The 27,832-nt window shown below is 40.9% G+C and overlaps 3 protein-coding genes across 4 annotated transcripts in view; 2 read left to right on the top strand and 1 right to left on the bottom strand.

The window, feature by feature from the left end:
• Positions 1 to 27,832, top strand: part of LOC104961183 (nucleolar protein 4-like) — a 61,779-nt gene that overhangs the window by 23,572 nt on the left and 10,375 nt on the right. The window lies entirely within an intron of this gene.
• On the top strand, positions 578 to 27,832 carry lonp2 (lon peptidase 2, peroxisomal). Of its 2 annotated transcripts, none has more exons than XM_010789417.1 (8): positions 578 to 642; positions 888 to 1,126; positions 3,658 to 3,793; positions 4,378 to 4,491; positions 25,965 to 26,096; positions 26,731 to 26,853; positions 26,941 to 27,104; positions 27,411 to 27,830. In XM_010789417.1, the coding sequence occupies exons 2-8, from the start codon at positions 894 to 896 to the stop codon at positions 27,517 to 27,519; spliced, it is 1,011 nt and encodes a 336-aa protein (XP_010787719.1). In that variant the 5' UTR covers positions 578 to 642; positions 888 to 893; the 3' UTR covers positions 27,520 to 27,830. The 2 variants fall into 2 exon arrangements, with proteins under 2 accessions (XP_010787719.1, XP_010787718.1); XM_010789416.1 differs by having other exon boundaries at positions 592 to 642; positions 844 to 1,126; positions 3,658 to 3,820; positions 27,411 to 27,832.
• Positions 8,591 to 13,950, bottom strand: LOC104961177 (lon protease homolog 2, peroxisomal). The gene is made up of 5 exons (XM_010789415.1): positions 13,791 to 13,950; positions 13,518 to 13,657; positions 11,746 to 11,887; positions 10,116 to 10,266; positions 8,591 to 9,544 (listed from the first exon to the last, which is right to left on the bottom strand). The coding sequence occupies exons 1-5, from the start codon at positions 13,854 to 13,856 to the stop codon at positions 9,414 to 9,416; spliced, it is 630 nt and encodes a 209-aa protein (XP_010787717.1). The 5' UTR covers positions 13,857 to 13,950; the 3' UTR covers positions 8,591 to 9,413.

Consider the following 27,832-nt stretch of genomic DNA (forward strand, 5'->3'; position numbering starts at 1 on the left):
ATCAAAACATGCAAACAAACAAGAAAGAACAGTTGTGAATAAAACAATGTGTTAAAAGAATAAAGGCTTTTGAGAAATACACGTTTTAAGAGCTTATTTAAAGGATGCCCCTTTTTTGTTAGCCCCAGACCCTCAGGCAGGGAATTACAGGGTTAAGGGCCTTTGACGCACAGTCTAATGATGTTCTGTAAAATATGGGGGAGAATAAGTATCCCTAGCAGTAATGGAATTATTATTTACTTGTATCATTATGTGGATTCAAATTACAATAATTAAAAAAAAAGATATGTGATAATATTATTTTCTTTTCAATTCATATACAACGAAAACGATTGTGTTTATGACAATCATCTTTTTATATAAATTGTGCATATTTTTCTATTGCACAGAAAAAGAACGATTTGCACTTGAAAATTTTTTGTGGAGATAGTCATTTCTATTTAATTCACAAATTACGTGAATCTTATTCGTTGCATACATTAATATCGAGACTGATCTGAGTACATGTCGCAACTTCTCTTTGCAGCGTCAATGTTATGCAATAACGTCTAGTTTGTACCTCTGTACTCGCCGTAGCCTTAACAGAGAATACAGGAAGTCACCCATGGTGAGGCGAGAGAGAAAATAGTATTCAATTTTAGGGTAAGCATATTTAAAAAAACTAAAAGCAAAACCCACTGCATTTATGTTCAGTAACATGATCTCAAAACACGTGCTTAATTAATTTGCACACTTCCAACGTTACTTTATTATGTTATTGCGTTTATTTTGAAAGTACGATTCGGAAGCCATATGAAAACCAAAGGTCTTGCCCGTTTGACAGTGTGCCTGTTTGTTTCCAAGAGTTGTGTTATATAGACGGTGACCCACTTTGCTTGTGAGAACAGCAGACAATGGCCTCCGGTGACGGAATTCAGATACCGAGCCGCCTGCCGCTGCTGCTGACCCATGAAGGGGTGCTGCTCCCGGGCTCCACCGTCAGATTCAGCGTGGACTCTCCGCGGAACATGCAGCTGGTCAGCCAGCGGCTTCTGAAGGGAACTTCTCTGAAAAGCACTATCATAGGAGTGATTCCCAACACCAGAGACCCAGAGCAAGACACCGACGACCTTCCCAGCTTGCATAAGTAATCAACGCTTAGTTATATACTTAGATAAAGAGTAAACAGTTATATCCCGAGTTTGACAAGTGGTGTTGCTGTTGTTGTTAGGGATGCATACCAGCTGACTGTACAGGATACAACATGGGACTGGGGACCCCTTCAAACCTTAGGGGTCATTAGAAGTTTACAAAAAATAGCTCTGTTAAGCACTTTTAAGGGGACAATAAGATAGCTTACTATACATTCTATCTAGATTTTCGACAAGAGTGGATAAACAATGCAATATGAACAAGACATAAAACAAATCAAATAAAAAAGCAATACAAAATAGTGCAAGCGCAGGAGTTTAGATTCAGGGTGTGTCAAGAGTGGATAAACATCTGGTAACACCATGTCCCAATTAATTGAACATGTAGGCCATGGCATTTCACTGGCACTACTGAGCATATCATGCTAATCTATGAATTTGTTTTGTTTTCTTTATTTTGTCTGTTAAGATTTCAATATTCTAAAGGTTTTATTAATACACTACTACAGTGTAGTGCAGTGAAAAACTTGGGTTATAGGTTCCTCAACAATGCAATATGAACAAGACATAAAACAAATAAAATAAAAAAGCAATACAAAATAGTGCAAGCGCAGGAGTTTAGATTCAGGGTGTGTCATTTGTTTACATTTGAATGGTTAACAAAGTTTAACAAATCTGCACACGGTTAGTCATAAAGCCTAAGTAAATCACGTTATTTTGCAGATATGTCCACATTAATGTCTTTAATAGGCATATTCCCCACTGCAAATTGGTTTATTCTGTGTATTCTTTGGGAATACTCTGTCATAATTGAGGAATTGCTTTGCATTTTTTTTTTGTTACAGCTTTGGACGTACTGATTTGTATTTGGTCCAACTTATCTATGAAACTACAACAGAGAGAAAAAAGCTCGGGCAACTTCAGTCCGGCCTTGTTCATGAACCTAATATTTGTTATATGCACAGTTGCATGCACATATTCTGAAAAGAACCGACATTGTGTGATTTGTTCTCTGGAAGTCTACAGTTAAGCAGTGGCCCCTGCAGCTGAGTACAGAGACTTTAACCTTTCACCTGCAGTCTACCGGGTCAGGCTGGTTACTAAATAGCGGTTGTTTATCTATCTCACAGCCACGGTTACTGGGGGGAATAACCGCTACCTTGGCTTAGGCACTGAACTTGGCATTGTAGCAATACATTGTAGCCATCCACTGCTAGCAAATAGTTTATTTAAAAACACTAAATGCTCCATGACGCTCAAAGTCTTAAAATAACGGAGACAATCTGATGTCCTTGTGTTGTTGTGGTAGACCTCAGTGATATTGGATTTCTGAAGGGAAACAGGGATTAAATGCTGCTTATTCAAACATCTTCCCCTTTTAGACAGTACATATGTCTCTGATTTAGAGCCTGAGCACCTTCAGAGGCTTCTCACTCCAGCCACCATCCTTGCCAAACTGGTGTGATCTACTCTCTGGTGGCTGTCAGTTCCGCTTCACTTCACATTAAATCGCGGAATTTATGTCCCGCCACTGCAAGCCCATAATCAGTAACATATTGTGTGTGTGCGTGTGCGGGGTTGTTATGTCAGGGAACATTGCCAAGAAGTCTTGAATTACTGTATCGATCCATAGCTAAACCTGCTATCCTGCTGTGATCCACACTGACTTTGGCAACTCTAGCCGCTCAGTTCTTAATAATCTATTAGGTTTTTAAAAAAAAAAAAATTCTGATTTTGTGTCAATCATTTGTGGGGTTCCCGCCGAAAACACGTGTTTCCCCCCCAAAAACATGTGTAATTCAAGTCATTGAGGCCCAAACTGCGTTTTTTTAAAACGTGTCAGCATTTGAATGGGTCCCAAATGACCCAAATGACTTTTATTCCAGCTTGTTATCCTGCAAGTCTTTTATAACAACTGTTTTACTTAACACTGAGCAGAAAAAAAGCCTCAGAAGATAGACAGAAGACTCATTCTTGGTTACAGGCAATAATGCTTTAAATGAGTTTAAGACTAACAGACACAGGGACCGTTTTATCCCACATGCCATAAGACTGCTGAACTTGCGAGCTTGCACTATTTTTATTGTTTTTATTTTTGTTTTATGTCTTTATATATGTATGTTGTATTGTTGGAGGAACCTGTGACCCAATAAATTCACTGCACAACTACACTGTAGCTGAGTATATGACCAAAAAAACCATTGAACCTTTTAATTAAAGTTCATTTGGTCCAGTGCTCAACTTTAAAGTATGTAGCTAAGCTTAGCTCTTGCTGGCTTTTGATGTGAGACTCAAATTAAAGACTTTCCCACAATACACTTAAAACCTTAAAGATTATAAAAGAGTTGTTTGATCCCGACCAAAACCAAGTTGTAAATCTGTACCATTCACGAAAAAAACATCAGGGCACACTATCGTTAAATATAAGATAATGCCACCGTGAAGCTTAGGACAAACCATCCTTTCTCCAGTGGGTTGTCCATCATCCCTCCTGTGTCTCACTTCCTCTCTCTCCCTCTCTCTGTAGAATTGGTACAGCGGGTATAGCAGTGCAGGTTGTGGGCAGCAACTGGCCAAAGCCTCACTACACCCTCCTCATCACCGGACTGTGTCGCTTCAGTGTGACAAGTCTGCTGAAGGAGCGACCCTTTGTCCTGGCGGAGGTAAAACAATTCAATATCAAGACAAAGGTATATTTAAGATCAAAAAGGTCTTTCTGAGAATTTATCAAAATGTACAATTTCTTTTTTACAAATAATGTGTGGACCCTTTTGTAAAATCACAGCTCCATTTGCTCCATCCACAAAAGCAATTAGAATATTGTTTATTATTGCCGCGATTGGCGACACACAGATTCGTACTTTTTACCGACTAGTGCATGCATAGTTGAAAAAAGAAGAAAACAAACCCTGCAAAATGTGCATAACAGTGACAAAGAGGGTACAGCACGGGAGCAGCATGGAGTTGAGGAAGGAGGCCAATTTACATTTTAAAGGGTGAAGCTGTAGGACAGGATATATGTGGAATATTGATTGTCATTGTAAAAGTTTCGTAGGAATATTGCCATTATTAATATTTTTTTCAATATTGTCAGAAACTAAATATTTTATTATCAAAGGTGCATCCCTGATTTGGGACTTTATTACTAATAGTTCCTCCTTTATAGACAATATAGGATTAAAGAGTCCTTTTTCTGAATTTCAAAAGGGACTTCAATAGGTGCCTCTCCATTTGGGAAACCTTTCAGGTGGAACAGCTGGATAAACTGGAGCAGTACATGACCCCAGCCTCAGAGGGGGTCACAGCAGAAGATGGAGAGCTGGGGAAGCTGTCCCACAAGTTCTACCAGGCGGCTGTACAGGTGTGTGTGTGTGTGTGTGTGTGTGTGTGTGTGTGTGTGTGTGTGTGTGTGTGTGTGTGTGTGTGTGTGTGTGTGTGTGGGACTGGAATAGAGTGGTAGTAAACAAGTAAGGCAAAACAAGACCCAGAGCCCTTAACAAAAGAAGAGGATTTGGCGAAAATTCTCTTTCCTAGTCAAAAACAATGGTTTTATTTTTGGTGCATATTAGAGCTAGAAAAGAAAAGAAATATTTTTTATAATATACTATAATCATTTTATTCAACTGATAAACTGAATTAAATAAGAGGAAGAGAATAAGCTCATGTATACACTGAACTCAGTTCAGTATGGGTTCCACAGTTTGCCAATGAAATAAAGCAGTGATTTATACAGAGTTTTCATTTCCAGGTTAGGTCCATCAACCCAGAAAGTCTCTATCTTTTCACAGATCACATGTAGTTCATGTCATGGTTCTAGATCTATCGGCAATAAAAAAGTATAACGCATTAATTCATTAGTATAAAATTATAAAAGTTTGTTTCTATGTGCTGCAACATAAGAGGGCTGTTTGCATGTACATAGCATCCGGAAAGTATTCATACCCCTTCACTTTTTCCACATTTTGTTATGTTACAGCCTTATTTCAAAATGGATTCAATTCATTTTTTTTCTCAACATTCGAGACACAATACCCTATAATGACAAAGTGAAAAAAGTTTTAAAAGAATATTTACAAATTAATTAAAAACAAAACACTCAAATATCACATGTGCATAAGTATTCACACCCTTTACTCAATACTTTGTTGGAGCACATTTGGCAGCACTTACAGCCTCAAGTCTTCTTGAGTATGGTGCTACAAGCTTGGCAGACCTATCTTTGGGCAGTTTCTCCCATTCTGAGTCTGAGGTCCAGTGTGCTCTTGAGTAGGTTTTCATTAAGGATCTCTCTGTACATTGCTGCATTCATCTTTCACTTGATCCTGACTAGTCTCCCAGTTCCTGCTTCTGAAAAACATCCCCACAGCATGATGCTGCCACCACCTTGCTTCACTGTAGGGATGCTATTGGCCAGGTGATGAGCGGTGCCTAGTTTCCTCCAGACATGATGCTTGGCATTCAGGCCAAATTTGGTTTCATCGGACCAGACAATTTTCTCGTTGTCTGAGAGTACTGCTCCATGGGGGCTTTCACGTGCCTTTTTACTGAGGAGTGGCTTCCTTCTGGCCACTCCTCAGGCCTGATTGATGGATTGCTGCACAGATGGTTGTCCTTCTGGAAGGTTCTCCCATCTCCACAGAGGAACACTGGAGCTCTGTCAGAGTGACCATCGGGTTCTTGGTCACCTCTCAGACTAAGGCCCTTCCCCCCCATTGCTCAGTTTGGTTTGGGCGGTCAGCTTTAGGAAGTGCCCTGGTGGTTTCAAACATCTTCCATTTGCAAATAATGGAGACCACTGTGCTCGTTGGGACGTTCAATGCTGCAGACATTTTTCTGTACCCTTCCCCAGAACTGTGCCTTGATACAATCCTGTCTCTGAGGTCTACAGTCAATTCCTTGGACCTCATGGCTTGGTTTGTGCTCTGATATGCACTGTCAACTGTAAGACCTCATATAGACAGGTGTGTTCAAGTCATTTCCAATCGACGATTGGAAATGACTTGAACACACCTGTCTATATGAGGTCTTACAGTTGACAGTGCATATCAGAGCACAAACCAAGCCATGAGGTCCAAGGAATTGACTNCCCAATGGCCAGTCCGCCCCTGGTGTGTGTGTGTGTGTGTGTGTGTGTGTGTGTGTGTGTGTGTGTGTGTGTGTGTGTGTGTGTGTGTGTGTGTGTGTGTGTGTGTGTGTGTGTGTGTGTGTGTGTGTGTGTGTGTGTGTCAGACAAGAGCTACCTTCTGAGCTCTGCTCCCTTGGCTACAATCTTTCATCGTTGCTGTTGTATGATTGGTGTTTAGCTACGGTATTTAGCGTCCACAACACCTCCGCTTTTAGGGTTGACGTAGACCAGACGTAGACCCAAACGCCCGGAGGTCCCCCGATGTTGTTGCGGGAGCTGCTGCACTAGCTAACGCTACATTTGCACACAAAAAACGGTGCAAAAGGTGCAGCGGGCTTTAAACAACGGCGGGCTGGTTTCAACCAAACACTAAATTCAATGTTTTCCAACCAAAGATTCGAAGATACCTGAGTTTCTGACTTCTGCTAGCTTGGTTGCTAGGTTACTAGCTGGGTGTTCTCCGATAAGGGGCAGGGGGATGCAAAGTTAGTGATTACTGGTTCCATGTTGATTTATTTCAATACAAATTGTTGGGGGGAACTGAAAGGCTATTACCGTACTGCGGACATTTCCCCCAAAACAAATTTAGACGTGATCGCAACACAGAAGTACCTTTCAAATCCGATCATTTTTAAAAGATCCCATGTCATATTTTTCCGGTTATTACCTGTCCCCTTGTGTGTTATGACGGTTTTTATGCATATAAGCGGTCTGCAAAGTCACAAACCCTCAAAGTACACCCTGTAGCGAGTAAAACTCTAACACAGAAAATAACTGTCTATGCTGCCCCAGAACGCCTCGTTAGAGATTTCTCTTTTTCTTCCTGGGTACAGTGACGTGCCCATACCCAAATGGACCCATTGGTCCAATAGGACCAATCCGTGGAGCCATTACGTTATGTCCGCGGAGCCGTTACGTTAAGTCCGTGGATTGGAAAAATTGACAAATGGACCAATCCGCAGACTTCCTCACACACACACACACACAGTCAATATTTTCTCAGCTGCAGCTCCGCCGATTTCTCCTCCCTGAGACGGCGGGACGCGGCGAGGCTGTGAGTCGGTGTGTGAGCACACACAAACTCCCAGCCAGGCTCAGAATCAGAATTGATCAAAGATATTAATACAAACATAAGAAAATTAATTAAAATGTCTCAAAGGTTGAAAGTAAAATGTTAAAATGTCTAATAAAAGATACAATTAAATAGAATAACAAGATAAATACAAACATAAAAAGTTACATTAAAATGGAATATAAATATGAATATAAATGTAAGAATTTAAAGTAAAACATCCAATACAAGATAAAATAAAACAGTAATATTTTATAGAAACATATAATGTACAAATAAAAAAACTCAACAATATACAACATGTATTATATAAATATAAATATGATATTAATGCTGAATTGCAGAGTTCAAAAACCTTTTTAGATTGTAGTTAGTTGAAGTACCAGTCTATTAACGACGTGCGGCCATAGACGGGAATTTATTTAGCATGTCAATGAAAACTTGGGGTAAAAACATAAATGACCCATTCAAAATTAACTGGATTGATATGCAGAGTCAGACATACTTGAAGCCCTGAATTACATCCTAAACTACTCCAGTAACTCCACTCAACACCAAACCTCTTCTGTTTCTCCTATTTTGCTATTTGTTCTTCTAAAAAGGTCTGGCCAGCAAAAAGGGAGTCTCCTTTGAAGGATGAGCACCAAGCTTTGTTCTGTTGGCTGTTCCTATGGTAACCAAACTGGAGTGTGTTGCACCGAGGCTCTGCAGGGATCGTAGTGCTTACCATGTGAAAAGAGCGGAAGCCTTTTTATCAGCGGCAGCTCAATGTGGGCTCATTTCCTTTTAAACATGCACTTTGATCCGGCTGGTACAGACGTTACCATTAAAATCTCACTAGCTGATTGACAGACATTCGGACTGTATCCAGCTTCTCAAATATCAGGATTTTTCTGCTTTTCTTCACAGTGACTTAAATACATTTGGTTTTGGACTAATGTTAGGACAAAACAACTCAATTAAATCAGTGAAAGTGTGCTTTGATCAACATTTATTGCTTTTTGCTGACCAAAAGATCCATCAAAAAACAGACAGAAATTGTGAAAACAATGCAGCTTTCAAGAGGACATATTATGCTCCTTTTCAGGTTGGATATTTGTATTAAGAGACTCTACTGTGACATGTTTCCATGATTTAATGTTCAAAAAGCTCTTTATTTTTCTCATACTGCCTGTGCTGCGGCAACTCTTTTCACCCTCTGTCTGAAACCAGAGCCCAGTCTGCTCTGATTGGCCGGCTCAGTTGAGATTGGCCAACCGCTTAGAGATGTCCCGCCCCTTAGACTATCATGTATACTGTGTTGGAGCGCTAGCCGATAGTAGCACAGTAGAGATGTCACTATGTCGCTGAAGTATGACTATAATCGAGAGAGAGATAGGAAAAACTCAAAGCCACTTTAACTAACAGTATGCTGTATTATACCGCAAAGAACTGAATGAGATCCAAAGCAAGACTTTTAATAAAAATCAACACCGGAACCGAATCCATGGTGAAAGGCATGATGTGCTCTGTGGAGGACAATAACGCTGATGTGTTTCAAGCATAGGCGTACAGATAAACCTACATCTGGTTTAAAGATGTTCTCTCTCTCATCAAAAGGTTGCGCTGACAGCGAAGCACTGGTCAGCATTCAAGACAAATAGTCACCAAACTACTCGACAACTTAATGACACACTCTGATGACCAGTGGGATTCCAAGTAAGCCTCAGATCCTAGAGAGCTCTGCCACATACACAACATACACATGCTCTTGTGAACATGCAACAATAAAGTGCATGTAATCTTGGGAATTGAGTGTTATTTGTTTTTTATATTCCTGTGTAACATCAGCTCTGAAGCATGCTGTGTTTTCCGTTGTAGGAGAAAAATCTGATGCACCTGTAAATGCATTGGCCACAGTGGACCGCAGGTAACTGACCACTGGACAGGGTCTCTACACTAATGAGGTATTTTGTGACCACTAATACTAACTAAATCACAGGGCAAATTGCAAATCCCCTACATGTCAACCATCGCATTTACAGATGATGTGAGGATTTAATCAAATGTGTCTGTTATTATATTTAAGAGTTATGCGTGAGTGCGTTTACCTGCTGATGATATTCTGTGTGGTGTCCTGTGGTATATGCAGCTGTTGAGGGGTTAACCCATGCTGCTCCAGCTGGTTTTGGATCAGGTGACGGTGTGCTATCTCCACCTTCTCCTCCTGAGTGTAGCCTGAAACACACAAACATGCCAATCAGAGTGTTTGAAGACAGTGATTAAAAATAATCATTATTGTTATATGTAAGGGATAAAGCACAGCGAGCCAAACACCAGGTCTTTTAACTTATTTCCTTCTATTGCGCTTTTTCTTCTTCTCTTTTTCTTTACGTGGGACAGTTTAGCCTTCATTTAATCTGCTCCACATATTTAAAAATTAATATTCAAAAAGTGTTTTCTGATCAATCTTTAGCAACGGGCTGCTAACGAAAAATAACAGATCAAAGAATGTCCAGGTCGACCAATCAGAATCGAGTATTCAACTAAGCTGTATAATACATAACAGTAATACATTGGTTAGTTATAATCAACCTTATTAGTCATAAATGATGTGCTGCTTGTTTGGATGTATCCAACTGTAATTTGCTACGCAGCTTGACACAAGATTTCTTCAGCTGTTTCCTACATGTGCAGAAAACTCAATTACACGGGTGCTATCTGGGGTTAGCTCATCACCAGAGCTAGAGTCTGGATCCAAGATAAAATGGAAAGTGCTAAAAGGGTTTCTTAGAGCTCCTGAACCCACCTGGTACCTGCAGCACCTCCATCCTGTCCAGCAGGGCGGGGGGGATGGTGGCTGTGGTGTTTGCTGTGGCAATAAAGAGCACTTGGGACAGGTCGAAGGCCACGTTGAGGTAATGGTCAGTGAAGCTGTGGTTCTGCTCCGGGTCCAGGACCTAAGGGCACAGATAGAGACAGTTTCAGTGTGTGTTTAGTATCAAACTTCATTTAATTAATTTACATAGAAAGAGGGCCAGCTAACCTTAGCCTAGCATAATCATCTCTGGTAGTAACTCAAACGTGAGAAGTGATAACAGCATCAAAAGGCTGCAGCTGAAGCATTACTTTATTAAATGTCACCAAGAAGAAGTCACCATGACTGATAAGATATTTGCCTCAGTAAGTGTCTTTTTACAATTTGTTTAACTATAGAAGGAACCAGTTTTTCTTCCTTGATTAGATTAGATATGCTTTATTCATCAACATTTGGGAAATGGTTTCATCCCGGCCATATGTACCAGGGCATGGCACATGAATTCAAAATTAAATTAAATAGAAAATAAACATATCAAAAGTTAAAGATATATCTTCAGAGTATATATTTTAAATACAAAATAAATATACCTTTTTTTACACTATAATAGGCAGACCTAATACTAGAAAAACGACTGTGGAAAGTAATTGGAGTTTTTTTAATTAATTTTAAATTAAAATGCAACAAGGACATGCCCATCAGTTTAGTCACATAGTAGTACAAAGTTACTTTCTTATGGATCCAGAAAACAAGATACTTGTACTTTGTGGATCCTTCAATATATCAGCCATTTCCAGTGTTGGGAAGTCGTTCCTCTGACTCCAATATGTTCACTTTAATTAAGTTAACAAAAATGTATTAAACTTAGCAATGAAGTTCTGACTTTTTTTGCATATTTGTATTTGATAAAGGTCATCTGAAATACAGTTGCCCTAAAGTTATTCAACCTATTACAAGACGAGTCAGATGAGTCAGGTCTGCCTTTTTTTTTGCATGGAGGTGTTAACATACTTTTACGTTTACGTCACTAAATAAGTTTGATTGAGAACATTATGGTCTTGAGGTTGAACCTCTTTTCACCCTCTGTCTGAAACCAGCGCCCAGTCTGCACTGATTGGTTAGCTGGCTCGCTCAGTTGTGATTGGTCAACCGCCTAGAAATGTCCTGCCCTCAAGCCTATCACGTACAATGTGTTGGAGCGCTTTGGGATTTTTGAAGACCATTTACATGCACAAAAACTATAATATACTACAGGAAAGGGAAAACTCTAAAATAGTATAATAGGGCCCCTTTGAGTGTGTGTTTAAAATAGACACCGTTTCCGAACTTATGTGTCTAATTGAGGGGACGAATCCAACATCACATACAGTAAATGTAGCAGAATATTCCCTATCCCGCAAACTGGATCACAAAAATGAAACATCATTTATATATCCGCACCATTATTCCGATCCGCTCTAGTTTTTGGTTCTTACAAGTGCTTTACCCTTGTTCATGAGAATCGATTCAGTATTTTTTCTGTAATTCTGCTGAAAAATAAACACAAACAGAGTAACCTGACCGAGATCCCCTGTGCTTGAGATACAAATAAAGAGGAGAATGCTCAAGGGACAGAGCTAACCTCTAAAAGGGCCGCTGCAGGGTCTCCTTGCAGGCTCTTCCCCAGTTTGTCCACTTCGTCCAGGAGGAACACGGGGTTATTGACGGCCACCGTCTTCAGACCGTTGATGATGCGGCCCGGCATGCTCCCTACGTACGTGCGCCTGGAGGAGGGAACACAATTTGTGTAAATTATGACGATAGAAAAGGGTCAAGGTGAATATCATTTGTTTTTGCATGGTCAACTGATCCTACGAGTATGCATTGAATTACCAGGCATCAATAATAATGGAATTCTGGCACAAAAATGTCTGTGACAAAGAAAGATATAAAAGAAACAACGGGAGTAGTCTCCCTGACATATTATTTATTCTTTAGTTGAACAACTTGAAAAAATTATCTGTATCCCTTGCGCTCCTGCTGTTAGTATGCCTGACACATGTTTCTCATCTGGCTGGGAGAAGGTGTCGAAACTCAGTCCCGTTTGTCTTTTGTATGCAGGGATCAGCCCTGCTGCAACCTGAGATAAACTTGAGTTGCCCTGCTCACCTCCCTGCGCGCGCGCACACACACACACACACACACACACACACACACACACACACACACACACACACACACACACACACACACACACACACACACACACACACACACACACACACACACACACACACACACACACACCAATAGGTCGCTTAGTAATCCCACCTGATACTATATACCCGTGCCCACACACAGCAGAGTGTCTCTGTTTTGATGAGACTCATTCTGATCAAAGGCAAGATAAATGTTGAGACGGACGCACTCTAATGATTTCTTTTTTTACCTAAAAGCAGATACTGTGTGAGCGTGAGTCCATAAATAAACTGATAGTTTGTTGTTTGTTTTGCAGAATACTTTTCCCTGATGTGAGCAAAACAGCACTGTAATCTTTTAATACCACAAATGGTTTTGTTAAATCCTTAATTTTGGTTGTCAGATCAAAGTTTATTCAATTCCACACAGTTGTCATTTTACCAGAAAATAACGCTGTATCCCCGGTTGAACCCTATCTGAGGTTACGGCACAATTGATTTAACTGTTCTAGATCAATGCCTCTGATGTTGTCATTTGAAAACGTGGTTTACTTTGCAAGAGACAAATTGCAATACATAATAATAACGTTGAAAAGGGCATGTCTGGAGTTGGAGGCTCCGTAAGAGATGTGTTGTTTACAGATGTAATAGCTCTGCAGCCTCTTATCTGCACAACCTTTATAGATGCACATGTGTTTTAATCATCAGTCTTTTGAATTACACACAGCTTGACTCCCAGGCACGCTGGATGTCGATCCATCTTGAGCCAGTGTTTTAAACTGCTAGATAAATACTCCAACAAGACTCTTTTAGGAAAAACCTGAAAGAAACAAGGGAAACAAAATAGCTTTTTTTTTTGTCAGTGTCATGTTCGAAATGGAATCCAAATACTTTAAGAGCTTCAAAACAAAATCCAGAGAGACAACGTGGGCTCCGCCAAACAATACACGTATTATGCAGTGGCACGCTGCCAACGTTCCAGTTATCTGTGTCCTGAAACAAGTTTCCAGGATTACACGCCGCTCCAGAACAAAGAACCCATCTGAAGTACATTTTTACATGAAGTCCATGATTTCTAAAGATGGAGATTTCCTAGCACGTGTTCATCTTTTAAATGGAATTATTTGCCTCACTTTCAAGCATTTTAAGGAAACTCCTTCCCCACTAGCTCCACAAAACAAAACACTGTGCTCATAAGCCTCTAGTAGAGTGATACCTGTGTCCTCGGATGTCCGATTGGTCACAGACGCCTCCCAAAGCGATGCGGTGAAACTCTCTGCCCAGAGTCCTCGCTATGGACCGTCCCACACTGGTCTTACCTACTCCTGGGGGCCCCACGAAGCAGAGGATGGGTCCCTAAAGACAATAAAGAGGCATGAATTCACAGGCAAAAAATGTGACACAGGGTTGTGGCGGACGGCAGTTTGAATCCAGCATACTTAATAATATAATCGTATGCCTAACAGACTGACAATTCTTTAAGACACACCTTCAGTAAAGTCTTCAGCTGTCTCACAGCCAGGTACTCCAGCACACGTCTCTTCAGCTTATCCATGGCATAGTGGTCGTTGTCCAACAGAGTGCGAGCGGCTCGGATGTCCAGGCAGTCTAATGATTGTGCGTGTGCATGTTGGGTACATGTCGATGAGTTCCAAGAAAGAAAGAGAAAGCAAATAGAATGTTTTGTTAAGAAAAGGAGAGACAACCCTCCCTTAGGACATACTCTGGCTGTGACCTCTGACCCATAAATTAATTGAACCATGTTCAGAGGTTTTCTGTTATTCAGGCATTCTGTGGTCAGCAGCAGAGACAAGGCCAAGCAGAGTCTACCACAATTATATTATCATGTCAATTTGTAACATTTATCAGCAGCAGCTCTGATATCCTTACTGATATTCTACCACAAAATACACCAAAAGCAGCGAATAAGACCAATGACGATTATTATTATTATATTATATTATTATTGTTGCGGATGGTTGTAGTAGAGGAGCTGTAGATTTTGCATTAAAATCTGTATCATGGTCAGTAGTATCTGGAGCACGAACGCAACCCTGTGATCCGCTATTGTTGTTGTTGTTGGCGAAACGCATCAGCAATGACGCGGGGGTGAACAGGAGGGGTGGGGAGAGGCGGGGCTATGGCGCCATCGTTTCAGGAAATGATCGTATAGGGCGTACACACGGAGCCGCAAGCGTTTCGTCTCCAGACTTACCCACTTTGGGAGCCGTTTTCAAAGTGTATCGTTTTCGGGCTCCGAATCCGCGGCTCCATTTCGGCTTGTGTGGACGAACCGTCTATACGATAGAGATTGTTAGCGGATTCAACTGATGTCGTCTCCGTGTGGACGGGGCCTTAGATGCCAAGACTTGAGTCAACAAAAAATTCCCCGTAAGGAAACAGAAGGAAGTTGATTAGATTTGATAAAAACTCCCAAAGACATTTCAGACAGGACTCGCAAAAAGACTCAATGTGAAAAGCTGGCTAAATTAACTGTATCTCATTCATATGTAGACGCAGAGCTGATATTAGAGTGTGTGCAGACACCGGGAGTTCACGGCTGCCTCTAGGATTTTTCATTTCCACGTCACAACCTGTTATGTGTGTGAACTGTGTTAAATATCCAGGTAACAGGTGTGTGTGTGTGTGTGTGTGTGTGTGTGTGTGTCAGGTAACAGGTGTGTGTGTAAGTGTAAGGGGTTTGGATCGTGGGGGGTTGGGGTTGTTAGTGAGCATAGGTATGGGCAGCAGATGGAGGACTGTGTGTGTGTGTGTGTGTGTGTGTGTGTGTGTGTGTGTGTGTGTCCCATCATTATTCTGAAGCAGTGTTCCCAGCACGGCCTTTACCAGATGTAGAGCATCTAATGAAGAGTCAATGAACTAAAGCCTTTATGTCGTACACACGCTGAAGACACACACACCGAACACACACGCACACAAACTCTTTCACATCCCTACATTCACACAATTAGAAGACACATTTTTGACCCATTACCTCCCTCTCTCTCTCTTTCTGTGTTTCTCTCTCCACCCTCCTCCCTGTCACGGGACGCAGGTACTGTAATAGGCGTTGCTATGGTAACCAGCTGCAGCTTATCACAGAGGGGATGTTTCTAATGTTCGCCCTCTCCACCTCCCCACCCATCTCCAATGCCATCACAACTGCCAGGCAGAGAGGAGGAGGAGGAAAAGAAAGTACAGACAGTAGGGTTGTTAGTGGCTGTTGGTGGGAGTAGGACACAGGAGAGAGGAGAACCCCCTCAGAGGAGACAAAGCAAGGGAACATGAGAGATAAGGTTGATGGAGACATGGTTGGAGGTGGGTTGCCAGAAAAACCCCTCTTACTCATCTGGAATGATTAAAGGCAACACAAACTATAACTATACAAAGAGTTTTTTTATAAAGTAAATATATAATAATCGGTTGCTTACGAGAGTGTAGGTTTTGTTGTTTGTAAAAGTGTGGGGGACAAAGTGAAGTCGCTCAACAAAAACATCTGAATGGCAATATAACAAAGAAGAAGAAATTCCATGTGAATTGCTGCTTTATTCATTTAATAACCCCACTTACATAATGTTTGTTAGTTAATTTGATAGACCTTATACTTAATAATGAACAATTAAGTATTTTCATTTACAATAAAAAGAAACCTATATATTGCCGCATTACCTTAAAGTGATGTTCAATTATATTCCTCCTACGACCAATCAGCTCCTGAGAGGTGATACTCAGTGTAAACAGGTTCACCTAAAGGCGCACACAGCTCCTCTCTCGCAGTGATAATTGGCATCTTCACAGCAAGACACACAAATGGTTGAAAAATGCAAACTGAAAAGGGTCTCTATAAGAAATACAAGAGCAAATAATGAACTGGTTGTAAAGCATGTAACATGAAGTTATCTACTATATGCTGCCCCTTTTCAAGATGGAGTTTTTTTTATGTGTAAATAAACTAATACATAACCTCCTCAAAGTTCATGCACCGTACATGTACATTACAGCGATGGGTCAGATGTGTTTAAGTTGAGTTGCAGGAATCTATAATCAGTGTATTAACTCCAGTAGATGGAGGTTGGCGAGCAACAGTTGAGGCTGAGGCAATATAAGGCTCCCTGTTAAAGGCCATCTCATTGGAAGGTAAAGCAGTGAAAATAATCTGATTCTAGCGTGTGCTTAAAATGGTATTGATATTGTCAGCAAATATGTTCTGTTGATGCCGTCTATCTTTGTATTGAAATAAAAATGAATAATAAGCATCATATGATCCCAGCATTCAGTGTTTTATTTTCCCACTGTGACCCAGGACCTCGAACATGATACTGTTGTTTCTTTACTCTGATGTGTGTTAACAGCGTGCCAGGCCAGCGGTGCCCTTTCCCTCTGCCTGCACATCACAGGAGGCCAGGGCACGGTGCAACACAGCTCCAGGACACACACACACACACACATATACAAATACACAGGGAAACACACAAGTAACCAAGAGGACATATTTGTCCTCCACTGTCGGCTTCCATGCTCGTTGTCTCTGATACTGGGACCAAATTTGACGTAAAACCACCCCACAAAAAACACACACACACAGTATATCAAGAAATAAAGCCTTCACATGCACAAAAAAATGGTGCACCAACATACATAGATTCAATTACACACATGCATAAGGATACAGAGAATAACACACACACATTCACACACACACTGGACCTGAGGTTGTAGGGCACATCACTGGCCCGGGACTGTAGCTTATGTGACAGCATGCGCACACACACACCACACATTTATGTGGGCCATGGGGTGGGGAAGTGTGTGTGTGTGTGTGTGTGTGTGTGTGTGTGTGTGTGTGTGTGTGTGTGTGTGTGTGTGTGTGTGTGTGTGTGTGTGTGTATTTGTTGAGGGGACACCTTAAGGCACAGCAGACAGGACAGCACAGCATGCGACTGACACAAACACACACACACACAAATAGCAACCCCCCAGATCCCACTGGCCGAGCAGAAGGGTCAAAGTCAGAGGGAGAGAAAAGAGAGGGGGGAGAGAGAGAGGTGCGAGGGCAGAGCTGCCGTCTGCAGGACACACTTGAGTGAACATACAAATAAACTGCATGTGTATCTCATGAGGCTGCAGGCTGTGTACACACATGTCCGTCCTGTGCAGCAGCCATGACAAAGACTCGTCCACTACATCACTGAAGACGGGACTATATTTAGGTGTTTTTTTCCAGAGACCCAGTGAGACACTTTCTCTCGGGGGGTCGGACTCATTAAAACATATTGGTGTCTCTGCTCACCAGCAGCACACCCATGACCCATTTCCAGGTCTCATGCCACAGTTTGAAGAGGTATTCCCCCTGTTTCATTTCCTTCTGTCATGTCAGCTGGTTTTACAAAACACTTCAATAAATAATAAATCCTTTGGGGTAATGAGCAACAGTTTATGAGAGCTGTTATTTATTTATTTGTGCAAAATAAAAATAAGGCTGGCAATATTGTATGTAATTACAATTACATCGAGCACCAAATGTGAATTAATACGCTGCTGAAAATAGTCCTCTGACAGGTGTTTCCTTCCCATATAAATGTGTTACAAAAATAACACATTTTATGAATAAATAACATATTTGAAACGTTTATTTTGCTGGACTCTGGTGAATGAAAATATATTTATTTGAGGCATTTCAAAGCTTTCAAATAAATACTTTCTTAGTATTTATTTCACACGTATCGATTTTATTTCCACAACACCACCCTCACCTTTCTATCTGACCCTCCATCTCTCTCTGACCTGCTGCACCTCCACCGCCTCCGTCCACACATTATGAGCAGCTTCCCTTTCTCTCTCTTCCTCTCATTTCCTCAGTTTCTTTTTGTGGGCTCTCTCCCTCTGTTCATCTCTCCATCCCATTTCCAAACCAGCCTGTTGCTAGGATACACGTGGGGTCCATTCAGTGGAAGCCCCCTCCTCCTCCACCACCACCACCACCCCTGCTCTACATCCTCCTCCACCCCTCTTCATCTGATGGACTGGGGCATACACACACAGCTCCAGCAGGGTGAAGTGTGTGTTGAGCAGCGAGCGAGCAGCATCAGCCAACCTGCATCATGACAAACATACAGACATTGTAGAAACACATGCATGCACAGCAAATATGCACGCACACAAACCCACATTGTGACACAAACATTCGGACCACACACACACACACACTGGTATACTGCTCCTACTACTAGACTCCTGGTACTAGGATGGGTTACATGCAGAGGCCACATTTCACTGTGTGTGCTGTGTGCTCTGCATGTGTGACCATTAAAGAGGGCTTCATCCCTCCTATTCTATTCTCTATTCACAAATGCTGAGCAGCACAAACACACCAATGGACTCCAGAAACACACACCACTTCAGCCCTGAGGTACCATAATGCAATGCAGTAGATACAGCTCCAGTTCCCACTTCAACAACACAATCAGACAGCGGGAAGACCGACAATCAGTCCAGTCTGCATTAATATTTCATAGGTGTGTCTATCTGCAACATTTTATGCAATAACACATGAAAAATGACGTTAAATGACGATGGAAAAAAACTGTTCGACTTTACAGAAACACAGAATAATGCACTGTTGGAAATTCACAGCACGGAGAAGACATCAACCACAATGTGTCTCAGTGGCAAGCAAGTAAAGCTGTCTGCAGATTTCGGGTTACAAGATGGGGTTAACATCAGAGAGGGATTTACACTTCATATCATTCCCAACAGATTGCCGAATGAAAGGGCATTTTAAAACAGTTACATGTGGTTACATTTAGGTTCAGGAAACTAAAACCAATACGTTATGGTGGTTTTAAGGAGTAAGACGTGTCTCATGTTAAACCAAAGGATTCTTCCTACTCGCAACTTTGTTATATTTCATTTGAACGCATATTGGCGGACTCTAAAAATGGTAAATGTCATCTTAAAAAAAGCTTTCTTTACCGCATCTGTCAAGCTGCTCTGCAAAGCAAAAAGTACACTGCCATTGTTTGATAGTTAATTACCTCCAGCTCAAGCAGGAAACCTAATTACCTGTTGCTAAGCACAATAAAGTTTGTCTAGAGTGGGGGAAAATAGGTTTCTCTGGCTTTCCTTTGAAACGTATAGAACGTTGCACCTGCCGGCCATCATACTCTCTTATCACCTCCTGTCTCTGTTGCCAAGACGAAGGCATTGTTAACGCAGCACTTGAGAACATGACACATTTGGAAATAAAGCTGAAGACAAAAGCAACATTGTGTTAATTAAGAGAACTAGTTTTAAATTAGATTACCTAATTGGTTAGATGGGAACTGTTTTTGTACGAAATAATTAAAAACTCTCGGCATTACACTATTAGTCATCAAGCTCATTAGGAAGGAACAATTAAACTACTACACATGAAATATAAAATGTTCGTATGATGAAGAGGAGGGTATTTAGAGCCAAGGAGACAGGAAACACGGAGAAACTTCATCAACACATTAAGAAACACACATGACTGCACTGGTGTGTAAGAAACCAAGTTCAGGGAAGAAAATCCATCCGTGAGTCTTAAGGTTGCAACTCTTCGAGACAAGAATATTACAGACTCCAAACTCATGTGTTTTCACTGCAGCTTGGCCAATGAAAACTCGTCAAATGTATCTTTGTTTAGTTTTTATTCCCATGGTTGATCGCACTTTTTCTAAAGAGGACATGTTGAGCTTATTTTCAGGTTCACATTTGTATGTTGTGCCTATACTGTAACATGTCTCCATGCTTTAATGTTGAAAAAGCTCTTTGTTTTTCTCATACTGCCTGTGCAGCAGCACCAACTTTCACCCTCTGTCTGAGACCAGAGCCCATGAGATGTCCCGCCCCTGAGCCCATCACTTACAATGTGTTGGAGCGCTAGCCAATAGAAACAAAGTGTTTCTATTGGCGGTATGTAGGAGAGAAACTCCCTCTGAAGGGAACTTTGGGATGTTTTGGGATCATAGTGCCTCTATGACACTTTGGATAAATTGTCTACCTTAATTGTTGAAATAAAATTATTGTTTCTCTGACAACCTTCCACATTTACAACATTAAAATGCAATCCAATATTGTCCCAGGGATGTGTGCTTGCATGCATTTGATCGGGTGCGTTGGGTTCAAAGTGCTCTTATTGAAATGATTGAGGCGGCAACACTTTCTAAACACGCTGCTGTGTGAGCAGGCAGTGTGATTCAAGGAAGAGACTACAGGCTGCTTCTACAAGCTGAAAAAAAGAAGAAAAGAAGCAACTGTCTGACAGTCGGTGATAATCCTGCTTACAGTCTTCACATTCGGCAGCCGAGGCAGCAGCTAAATGGGCCATGACACAAACCCACACCCCCCCCCCCACTCTTCCCTCCATCCATCCTGCTCACTGTGACCTGCTTCTATCCCTCTCTCTACCCACAGCAGCATCCCATCGCTCCGTCTCACTCCATCTATCAATCCATCATCTCCTTCCCTCTCCAGAGGACTTGATCCCACAATCCAAACACTTCTTCCCAGATGCTGTACATCTTCTTTCCTTTTCTGCACGTATACTTTTCATCCTTTCCTCCAATCTCACATCCTTTTATCCCAGTCCTCCTCCTCAGCGCAGTGCAAAAGTTAAGACAGATTTAAAGAGCGAGAATGAAAAAGGAGACTTTTCCTTTCCTTCCGACATCTACTCTGTCTGCATGGACTACAATATTAACCTGATTAAAGAAATATAACTAAGAAAGGAGCATTTGTTATTACTTCAAATTAATTAAAGTAAGTAGGAAGGCATAAGTGAATTCAGAGGATGGGTGACTATTCAATATTATTGTGTACCCGCTTCCAGCAATATCATATTGTCTATCTATTCATTAAGTTGAGCCCTTTTCTTACTGATCCAAATCAGTTTTAAACCTAAAAGTTTCATTAAAATAAGTTCTTTGTCAAAGCGAAATCAGCCAATCACAGCAGAAACATAATAGTGATGATGATACTAATGAGGATTATTATTATGATAATAATGACAGTGATATGATTATGATTGCAATAAGGGTGACGTTGATGATGGTTTGATTTTGATGACTAAAGCCACACACACACACAGAGACAGACACACACACACGCAGAGACAGACACACATCTAAGGAGCATCGGGCTAATTAACCAGCAGTGTTGGCAGCAGGGCTGAGAAAGGGGCGTTGTGGGAAAAGACGAAGGGTTCCAGGGGGGATAGAGAAGCTGAACATGGAAGAGGGATAGGGGAGACGAGGAGAAACATGAGGAGAGTGGGGGTGTCTGAGGGGAGATAGTGAGAATGAAAAAGGAGGGATGCTTGAAGGGAGGTGGGGGTGGGTTTAGGAGGGGGAGGAGGTACAGGAACGGAGAGGAAAGCAGGAGGGGGGGAAGACATGACAATGAGAAACCCATTGTCCCACAAGAACATCTCCCTCTGCTGCCTCCTCCTCCTCCTCCTCCTCCTCCTCCAGGGGCCAGCCTGGTCTACACCAAACTAGCAGTAAAATGTTCCCTTCCATCCATAAAGCTAAACAGGTGAATCCTGATGAACTATTTTCACTCAACTCCCCCTCCAGGTGAGATAAAAAGACAGGGAAATAATCCATCTACTAGCTCTACCTACTCATCGATTAGAGGATCTTGATCCCATGATTAGACTCTGGACTGGCTGCAGTCCATCACAGGGTGTTTGCCTGTTCTGAACTGCCATTGACAGTCTTGTTGATCTGATCACTGGGTACAGACTTTAAGGCGATGGTTCACACATGGCTTCAGAATGTGTCTCACTAGTGATTGGATCTCACTTCCTAGCTATAGTGTCTTTGTCTTTTGCCTTCGCGCCAAGGGGCCTACTTTTCTCCGTAAAACGGCTGTAAGTGTAATATGATTGGATTTTTAAATAGATTAAATGATCCTTAAATATAAAATTATTGTCAACCAATGTTTCTACCTTACTGCCACCAACACAGCGCACAGAGCTCCAGATAGCAGGGATGAGAGCAGATGGCTAAGTGTCAAATCTATGGAGAGTACCAGGACATCAACAATGACACTCACCAAAAATGATAATAGCCCCAAAAACACAAGTTTCTCTATCTATGGTGTCTGTGGGATGAGAAATCATTTCAAAATACAATTCTTACTTGTGTTGAAAAGCAGCCTTGGACAAAACCAACGACTCGGTGCTTAGTTCTTACGCCTACAGAGGACGTCATGTGAGTAGGTGCTTTGTCCGTTGAGCCACGGATGCATTTGCATACACATTGCTAAAATAATGTGGCCATATGAGACACAGACCACCTCCAAATGTGGTCTGACTTCTTAATATTTTTGTTGTTGGACTTGGAGGCACAGTACAGAGAGAGACAGTCCATTCATCAACCAGACAATAAACACAGAAGCAGCTCATTCAGCGGCAACACATCGCAGAGGGAACTCATTTCACTTCTCAAAACAAGTCATTTGTTATCAGTCGACCTCAATACTTATTCTTCCAAGAATTCTACCAATGATGTGAGATGATTGTACTTTTCCAAAATGTCTTTATCCTGATTGTTAGACTAGAATCAAAACATTTGTCAATTCATGAAGAAGATTATTAAAATGATCAATCATTTCAAATTTGATTTGAGGGATTAAATTATTGACAATAGTACCCACAAAGAAGTTAACCACCTCTGTTGGGAAAAATCTGGCAGCTAATTCAATTTTCAGGCTGCTTTTTGCGTTAAGTTTGCTGGTGGAGGACGGAAAATGCATGTTTATTAAGGAAAGTGTTACCTTGAGTGTTTCTAGTTTGTCAGGTCTCATCATTGAGAATTCATTGGTTACTCTTAACACAACCTGGACTTTTAGAAAAAGTGAGAGCTGCTGGTTTTCTCCAGCTGCCGCTCATGTCACTTCTTAGTCTGACTGCTCACTAATTCACAGGTGGCCAGATCAGATTTGGGTGATTAGGCGGTCTAATCATGTGCTGATATTCATAATCTATTGTAACACAGGTGTGCACATTTTCTCTACAATACCTCTCACAGCAGCAGCAGGCTGATGACATAGAAGTTCATTTACATACACTATGTGCTGTTACTCTTTATACGGCTTTTTTTCATAGCAGACATATGAGTAGAAACAGCACTGATATACAAGTTCAATGACCTTCAATCTTACTTTTTTCACAACTGTGCTTTCAGTTTAAAATACATTTGAAAAACCAAAAAATGTATTCAGAGCTAAACGCTGTTACTAAAAAAATAACAAAACTATGCAGATATCCATGAATTGCCACTGAACTACCCAAAGGTGCTGATTTTATGATAGCGCGGGTCAGAAGGAGCAATGCGACAGGACAGACAGTACAAATATGAAAAAACAAACAAGAAACTCTCCCCCTACACACATTAAAGGGCCCATGTCATGCTTTCCTGGTTATTACCCGTCCCTTGTGTGTTATGTAGCTTTTTATGCATGTAGACGGTCTGCAGAGTCAAAAACCCTCAAAGTACACCCTGTAGCGAGTAAAACTCTAACACAGTCTATGCTGCCCCAAAACGCCTCGTTGGAGATTTCTCATTTCCCATTGTTTACTTCCTGGGTACTGTGACGTGTGGAGGCCCAGAGGCCACACCCTCTGCCAGCATTTCACGAAACAAAGCTTCCCAAACTTTTCAGCGATTCATGCCGGATATGTACAGCGTAGGACTGAAGAACGACGCTGTTCCAACTTTGTTTGGACCAGCGGGAGATTTGGGTACACAACCTGTAAGTATTCATTGTTGTTTGTGTATTTATGATGTTTAAAACAAACAAGGTATCTACCACGACTGTTTAAATGGGTAAAAGTTTTTCGGGCTGATNGCTTTAGGAAGTGCCCTGGTGGTTTCAAACATCTTCCATTTGCAAATAATGGAGACCACTGTGCTCGTTGGGACGTTCAATGCTGCAGACATGTTTCTGTACCCTTCCCCAGAACTGTGCCTTGATACAATCCTGTCTCTGAGGTCTACAGTCAATTCCTTGGACCTCATGGCTTGGTTTTTGCTCTGATATGCACTGTCAACTGTAAGACCTCATATAGACAGGTGTGTTCAAGTCATTTCCAATCGAGTTAGTTTACCACAGGTGGACTCCATCAAGTAATAGAAACATCTTAAGGATGATCAGTGGAAATGGGATGCGCCTGAGCTACATTTTCAGTGTCATAACAAGGATCAAATAAGCAAAAACTACTACGGACCTTTTTTTGTACATGTTTTTAATAACATACATACGCAGCCCCTTAAGGGCCATGAAAAAGAAAACACAAGATACTTTCTCGTTCAAACGAGTCTCTTTTTTTTTTCATGGCCCAAAAATCAATGCCCAAACATGTACTACACACACACACACACACACACACACACACACACACACACACACACACACACACACACACACACACACACACACACTAATAAGACTCGTGCAAGCCTACTCCGTATCTCTTGATTTCCCTTAGCATTAGGCCTACATATTCTCCTATAAAACAAAAGAGAATAAAAACTATTCGCAAACAAACCAAAACAGAACAGCGATGGCTTCTTTTTGCACACTTAGTGAAAGGGGCTGATGGTTTCTTACTGTGCTAAGGGGAAATATTTTCACTTGGATTTTCATTTGGACTTCAACAGACTATTCCGGTGAAAGTGTAATAAATTCCGGCTAACTGAACGACTGCGCCATGCCAAATTGTTGAATGTCGGCAAGGAGAATTGAAGAGTCTCCGGAGCAGCCAAAGAGAACCAAGACTCAGAAAGACTCAGTCATTTGATATACAGTACCAGTCAAAAGTTTGGACAAACCTTCTCATTTGAAGTTTTTATTTTATTTGAATTGTTTTCTACTTTGGTCTGATGAGTCCAAATTTGAGATTTTTGGTTCCAACCGCCGTGTCCTTGTGAGACGCAGAGAAGGTGAGCGGATGGGGGGTTAGGGGGCTTTGCTGGTGACACTGGCTGTTGGTGATTTATTCTGAATTCAAGGCACACTTGCCCAGCATGGCTACCACAGCATTCTGCAGGAGCCAGCAAAATATAAATCATATTCTGGATTTTTTTAACACTTTTTTGTTTACTAGATAATTCCATATGTGTTCTTTTATAGTTTTGATGTCTTCAGTATAAATCTACAACGTAGAAACTATTTAAATAAATAAAAAACTTTGAATGAGAAGTTGTGTCCAAACTTTTGACTGGTAGTGTACCTTTAACACACATTGGAGACACAGAGGGGTGACATGTATCAGAATCAGGTTTATTGCCGAGTAGTTTTACACATACAGGGAATTTGGTTTGGTGTAAAACGATGCATGCATTAACACAGTAATAACATTAAATTGTAAAAAAAGGATCAAAAATAGAACTAAAAATGTTTTTTAGAAACCTCAAAAATATTCAATAAGGATAAATGTTTACAGGTAATATAAATATACAAAAAACGATGAACTATTGGAAATATGAAGAATTAGTGTGACAAATAAAATGTGTAACATAACCTTGGAATAATAGAAAAGTTTGATCGCTTTGAACTGATTTTATCCCTGATCATTAGAAAAATGGTGTCACTAAATCTTGCACCAATGTGTTTCCATGTCTTCCCGTGTGTGTAGTTATTAGGCATGTTGGACATGTCTCTTCCAGTGGTGGCTAAGTTCAGGCGTCTGCTGGACAGTCTGCCCAGGGAAACTCTCCCTGATGTGGTAGCCTCCATGATCCGCACCTCAAACAAGGAGAAACTCCAGGTGAAGTGACGCGTTAGCTCTGTTTTTCCCATACATCAAACTCATTACTTTGATATAACCGTACGTGACTCATGGTTTAAAGCCTGTTTTCAATGTGGTATCAGCATTCTTTTCAGTTGATATGATTGTTTTTGTATTTTGTATACACATAGTCAATCACTGGAAAGATGTGTGCAGTGTTTCTTTATAATTAACTGTACCTGCATTGGATCTGTGATGGGATAACGGTCACAATGTTTTTAAGGCTACCATTAGATAGTTGCCATTGAGAAATTATTTTAATACTGGTACATACATTTTCATATTGTAATATTACTTACTTTACATTTATATAATTTTATTATTTCTGCATTTACTTTCATATTGTGTCACTTTCACCATTCTCCTGCACTATTTTATTTTAATTTATATTCTATTTATAATTATTTTAATTTGTATTTTTTTATATTAATTAATTTTTTGATCTTTTTTTAATATGATTTTTAAAATCAGTTGTTATGACTTACCTATATTGAATGTTGCATGCTTGGAGGAGCCTTTGGACTTTGAAACATACAGTATAGTAGGCCTGCGTTAAAGATTTTCTCTAAAGTGAATCTATTCATGTTTTTGTAAATCCATGTTTGCTTTGAAGGTCCTTGATGCATTAAGTTTGGAGGAGCGATTCAAGAAGGCTCTGCCGATGTTGACCAGACAGATAGAGGGACTGAAGCTGCTGCAGAAAACCAGAAAAAAAAGTCCTGACAATGAGAAGACGGTAACAAAACGTTTGTATTTCTCCTTTTCCTTTCAGCAATATCTTTATTTATATCTCTGCTCACGACTCTGGGTCTCATCTGAACAGGTGTTATCAGTTCGTAAAGGTGGAGTGTTCCCGGGCCAGCAATTTAACCTGGATGAGGAAGATGAAGATGAGGATGGCGATGACACCGCAGCCTTGGAAAGGAAGCTCTACAGAGCCAAAATGCCTGAAGCTGCACTTAAAGTTTGCCTGAAGGAGCTCAAGAGGTAAACTCGCATTTATAAGTCCTGACATGTTTGAATCCACAGTTCTAAAAAAGTTGGTGAAATAATGCCACATGCTGATACTTTCTTTTAGATCATGTTTTGATTAATTTAATTAAAAAAAGGCTCTTTTGAGGCCAAAGCTTGTTTTTTGTTTTTAAAACCTTTGAATACCCTTGATCCCTTCAAAACATTTCTTAGATGTGGTATTGTCTCGAATACTTAGTCTTACTTTGTTTAATGTACGATTTTACTGATGAGTCCACAGTCTGACCTGTATTACATTTAATCTCATATATGTGAATTCAGATTAAAAAAGATGCCTCAGTCCATGCCTGAGTTCGCCCTGACCAGAAACTACTTGGATCTGATGGTAGAGTTGCCATGGAGCAAAAGCACTAAAGGTAAACGAAGCTGAAGGCCACGTTTTCTCCAGGTCCAAATTAAAAATATGTGAGATTCCTCAGATTCTGTAAGAGATCTCTGATACTACATTAGTTATGTCTTTGCACGGTGGCAAAACAGCTAAGATTGATGATGGGTGTGTGATAGCTTTGGCAAGCCGTCATTTTGACTTTAAATTGAAGTTAGCGATGCTTAACATGTGTTCACTGAAACTGTGGTGATAGTTGGGTTGAATGTATCAATGTTATCACTTTTTTTGGTTGCAAAGTTTTTGCTTAGAAGCATGTCAGCTGGAGGACTGACCAAATTAGCCTTTGACAGATTTT

Source organism: Notothenia coriiceps, unplaced genomic scaffold, assembly GCF_000735185.1.
Source record: "Notothenia coriiceps isolate Sejong01 unplaced genomic scaffold, NC01 NC01_scaffold00032812, whole genome shotgun sequence".
NCBI lineage: Eukaryota > Metazoa > Chordata > Actinopteri > Perciformes > Nototheniidae > Notothenia > Notothenia coriiceps.

What these genes read in the sequence shown, in the direction of transcription:
- LOC104961177 (XM_010789415.1), bottom strand. Translation starts at nt 13,856, where the DNA reads ATGGATAAGCTGAAGAGACGTGTGCTGGAGTACCTGGCTGTGAGACAG. An exon ending in AGCTGAAGACTTTACTGAAG is followed by an intron (nt 13,658 to 13,790) that starts GTGTGTCTTAAA and finishes TATTGTCTTTAG; the next exon opens with GGACCCATCCTCTGCTTCGT. An exon ending in TCGGACATCCGAGGACACAG is followed by an intron (nt 11,888 to 13,517) that starts GTATCACTCTAC and finishes TCCCTCCTCCAG; the next exon opens with GCGCACGTACGTAGGGAGCA.
- lonp2 (XM_010789416.1), top strand. Translation starts at nt 894, where the DNA reads ATGGCCTCCGGTGACGGAATTCAGATACCGAGCCGCCTGCCGCTGCTG. An exon ending in GTCCTGACAATGAGAAGACG is followed by an intron (nt 26,854 to 26,940) that starts GTAACAAAACGT and finishes TCATCTGAACAG; the next exon opens with GTGTTATCAGTTCGTAAAGG. An exon ending in TGCCTGAAGGAGCTCAAGAG is followed by an intron (nt 27,105 to 27,410) that starts GTAAACTCGCAT and finishes ATGTGAATTCAG; the next exon opens with ATTAAAAAAGATGCCTCAGT.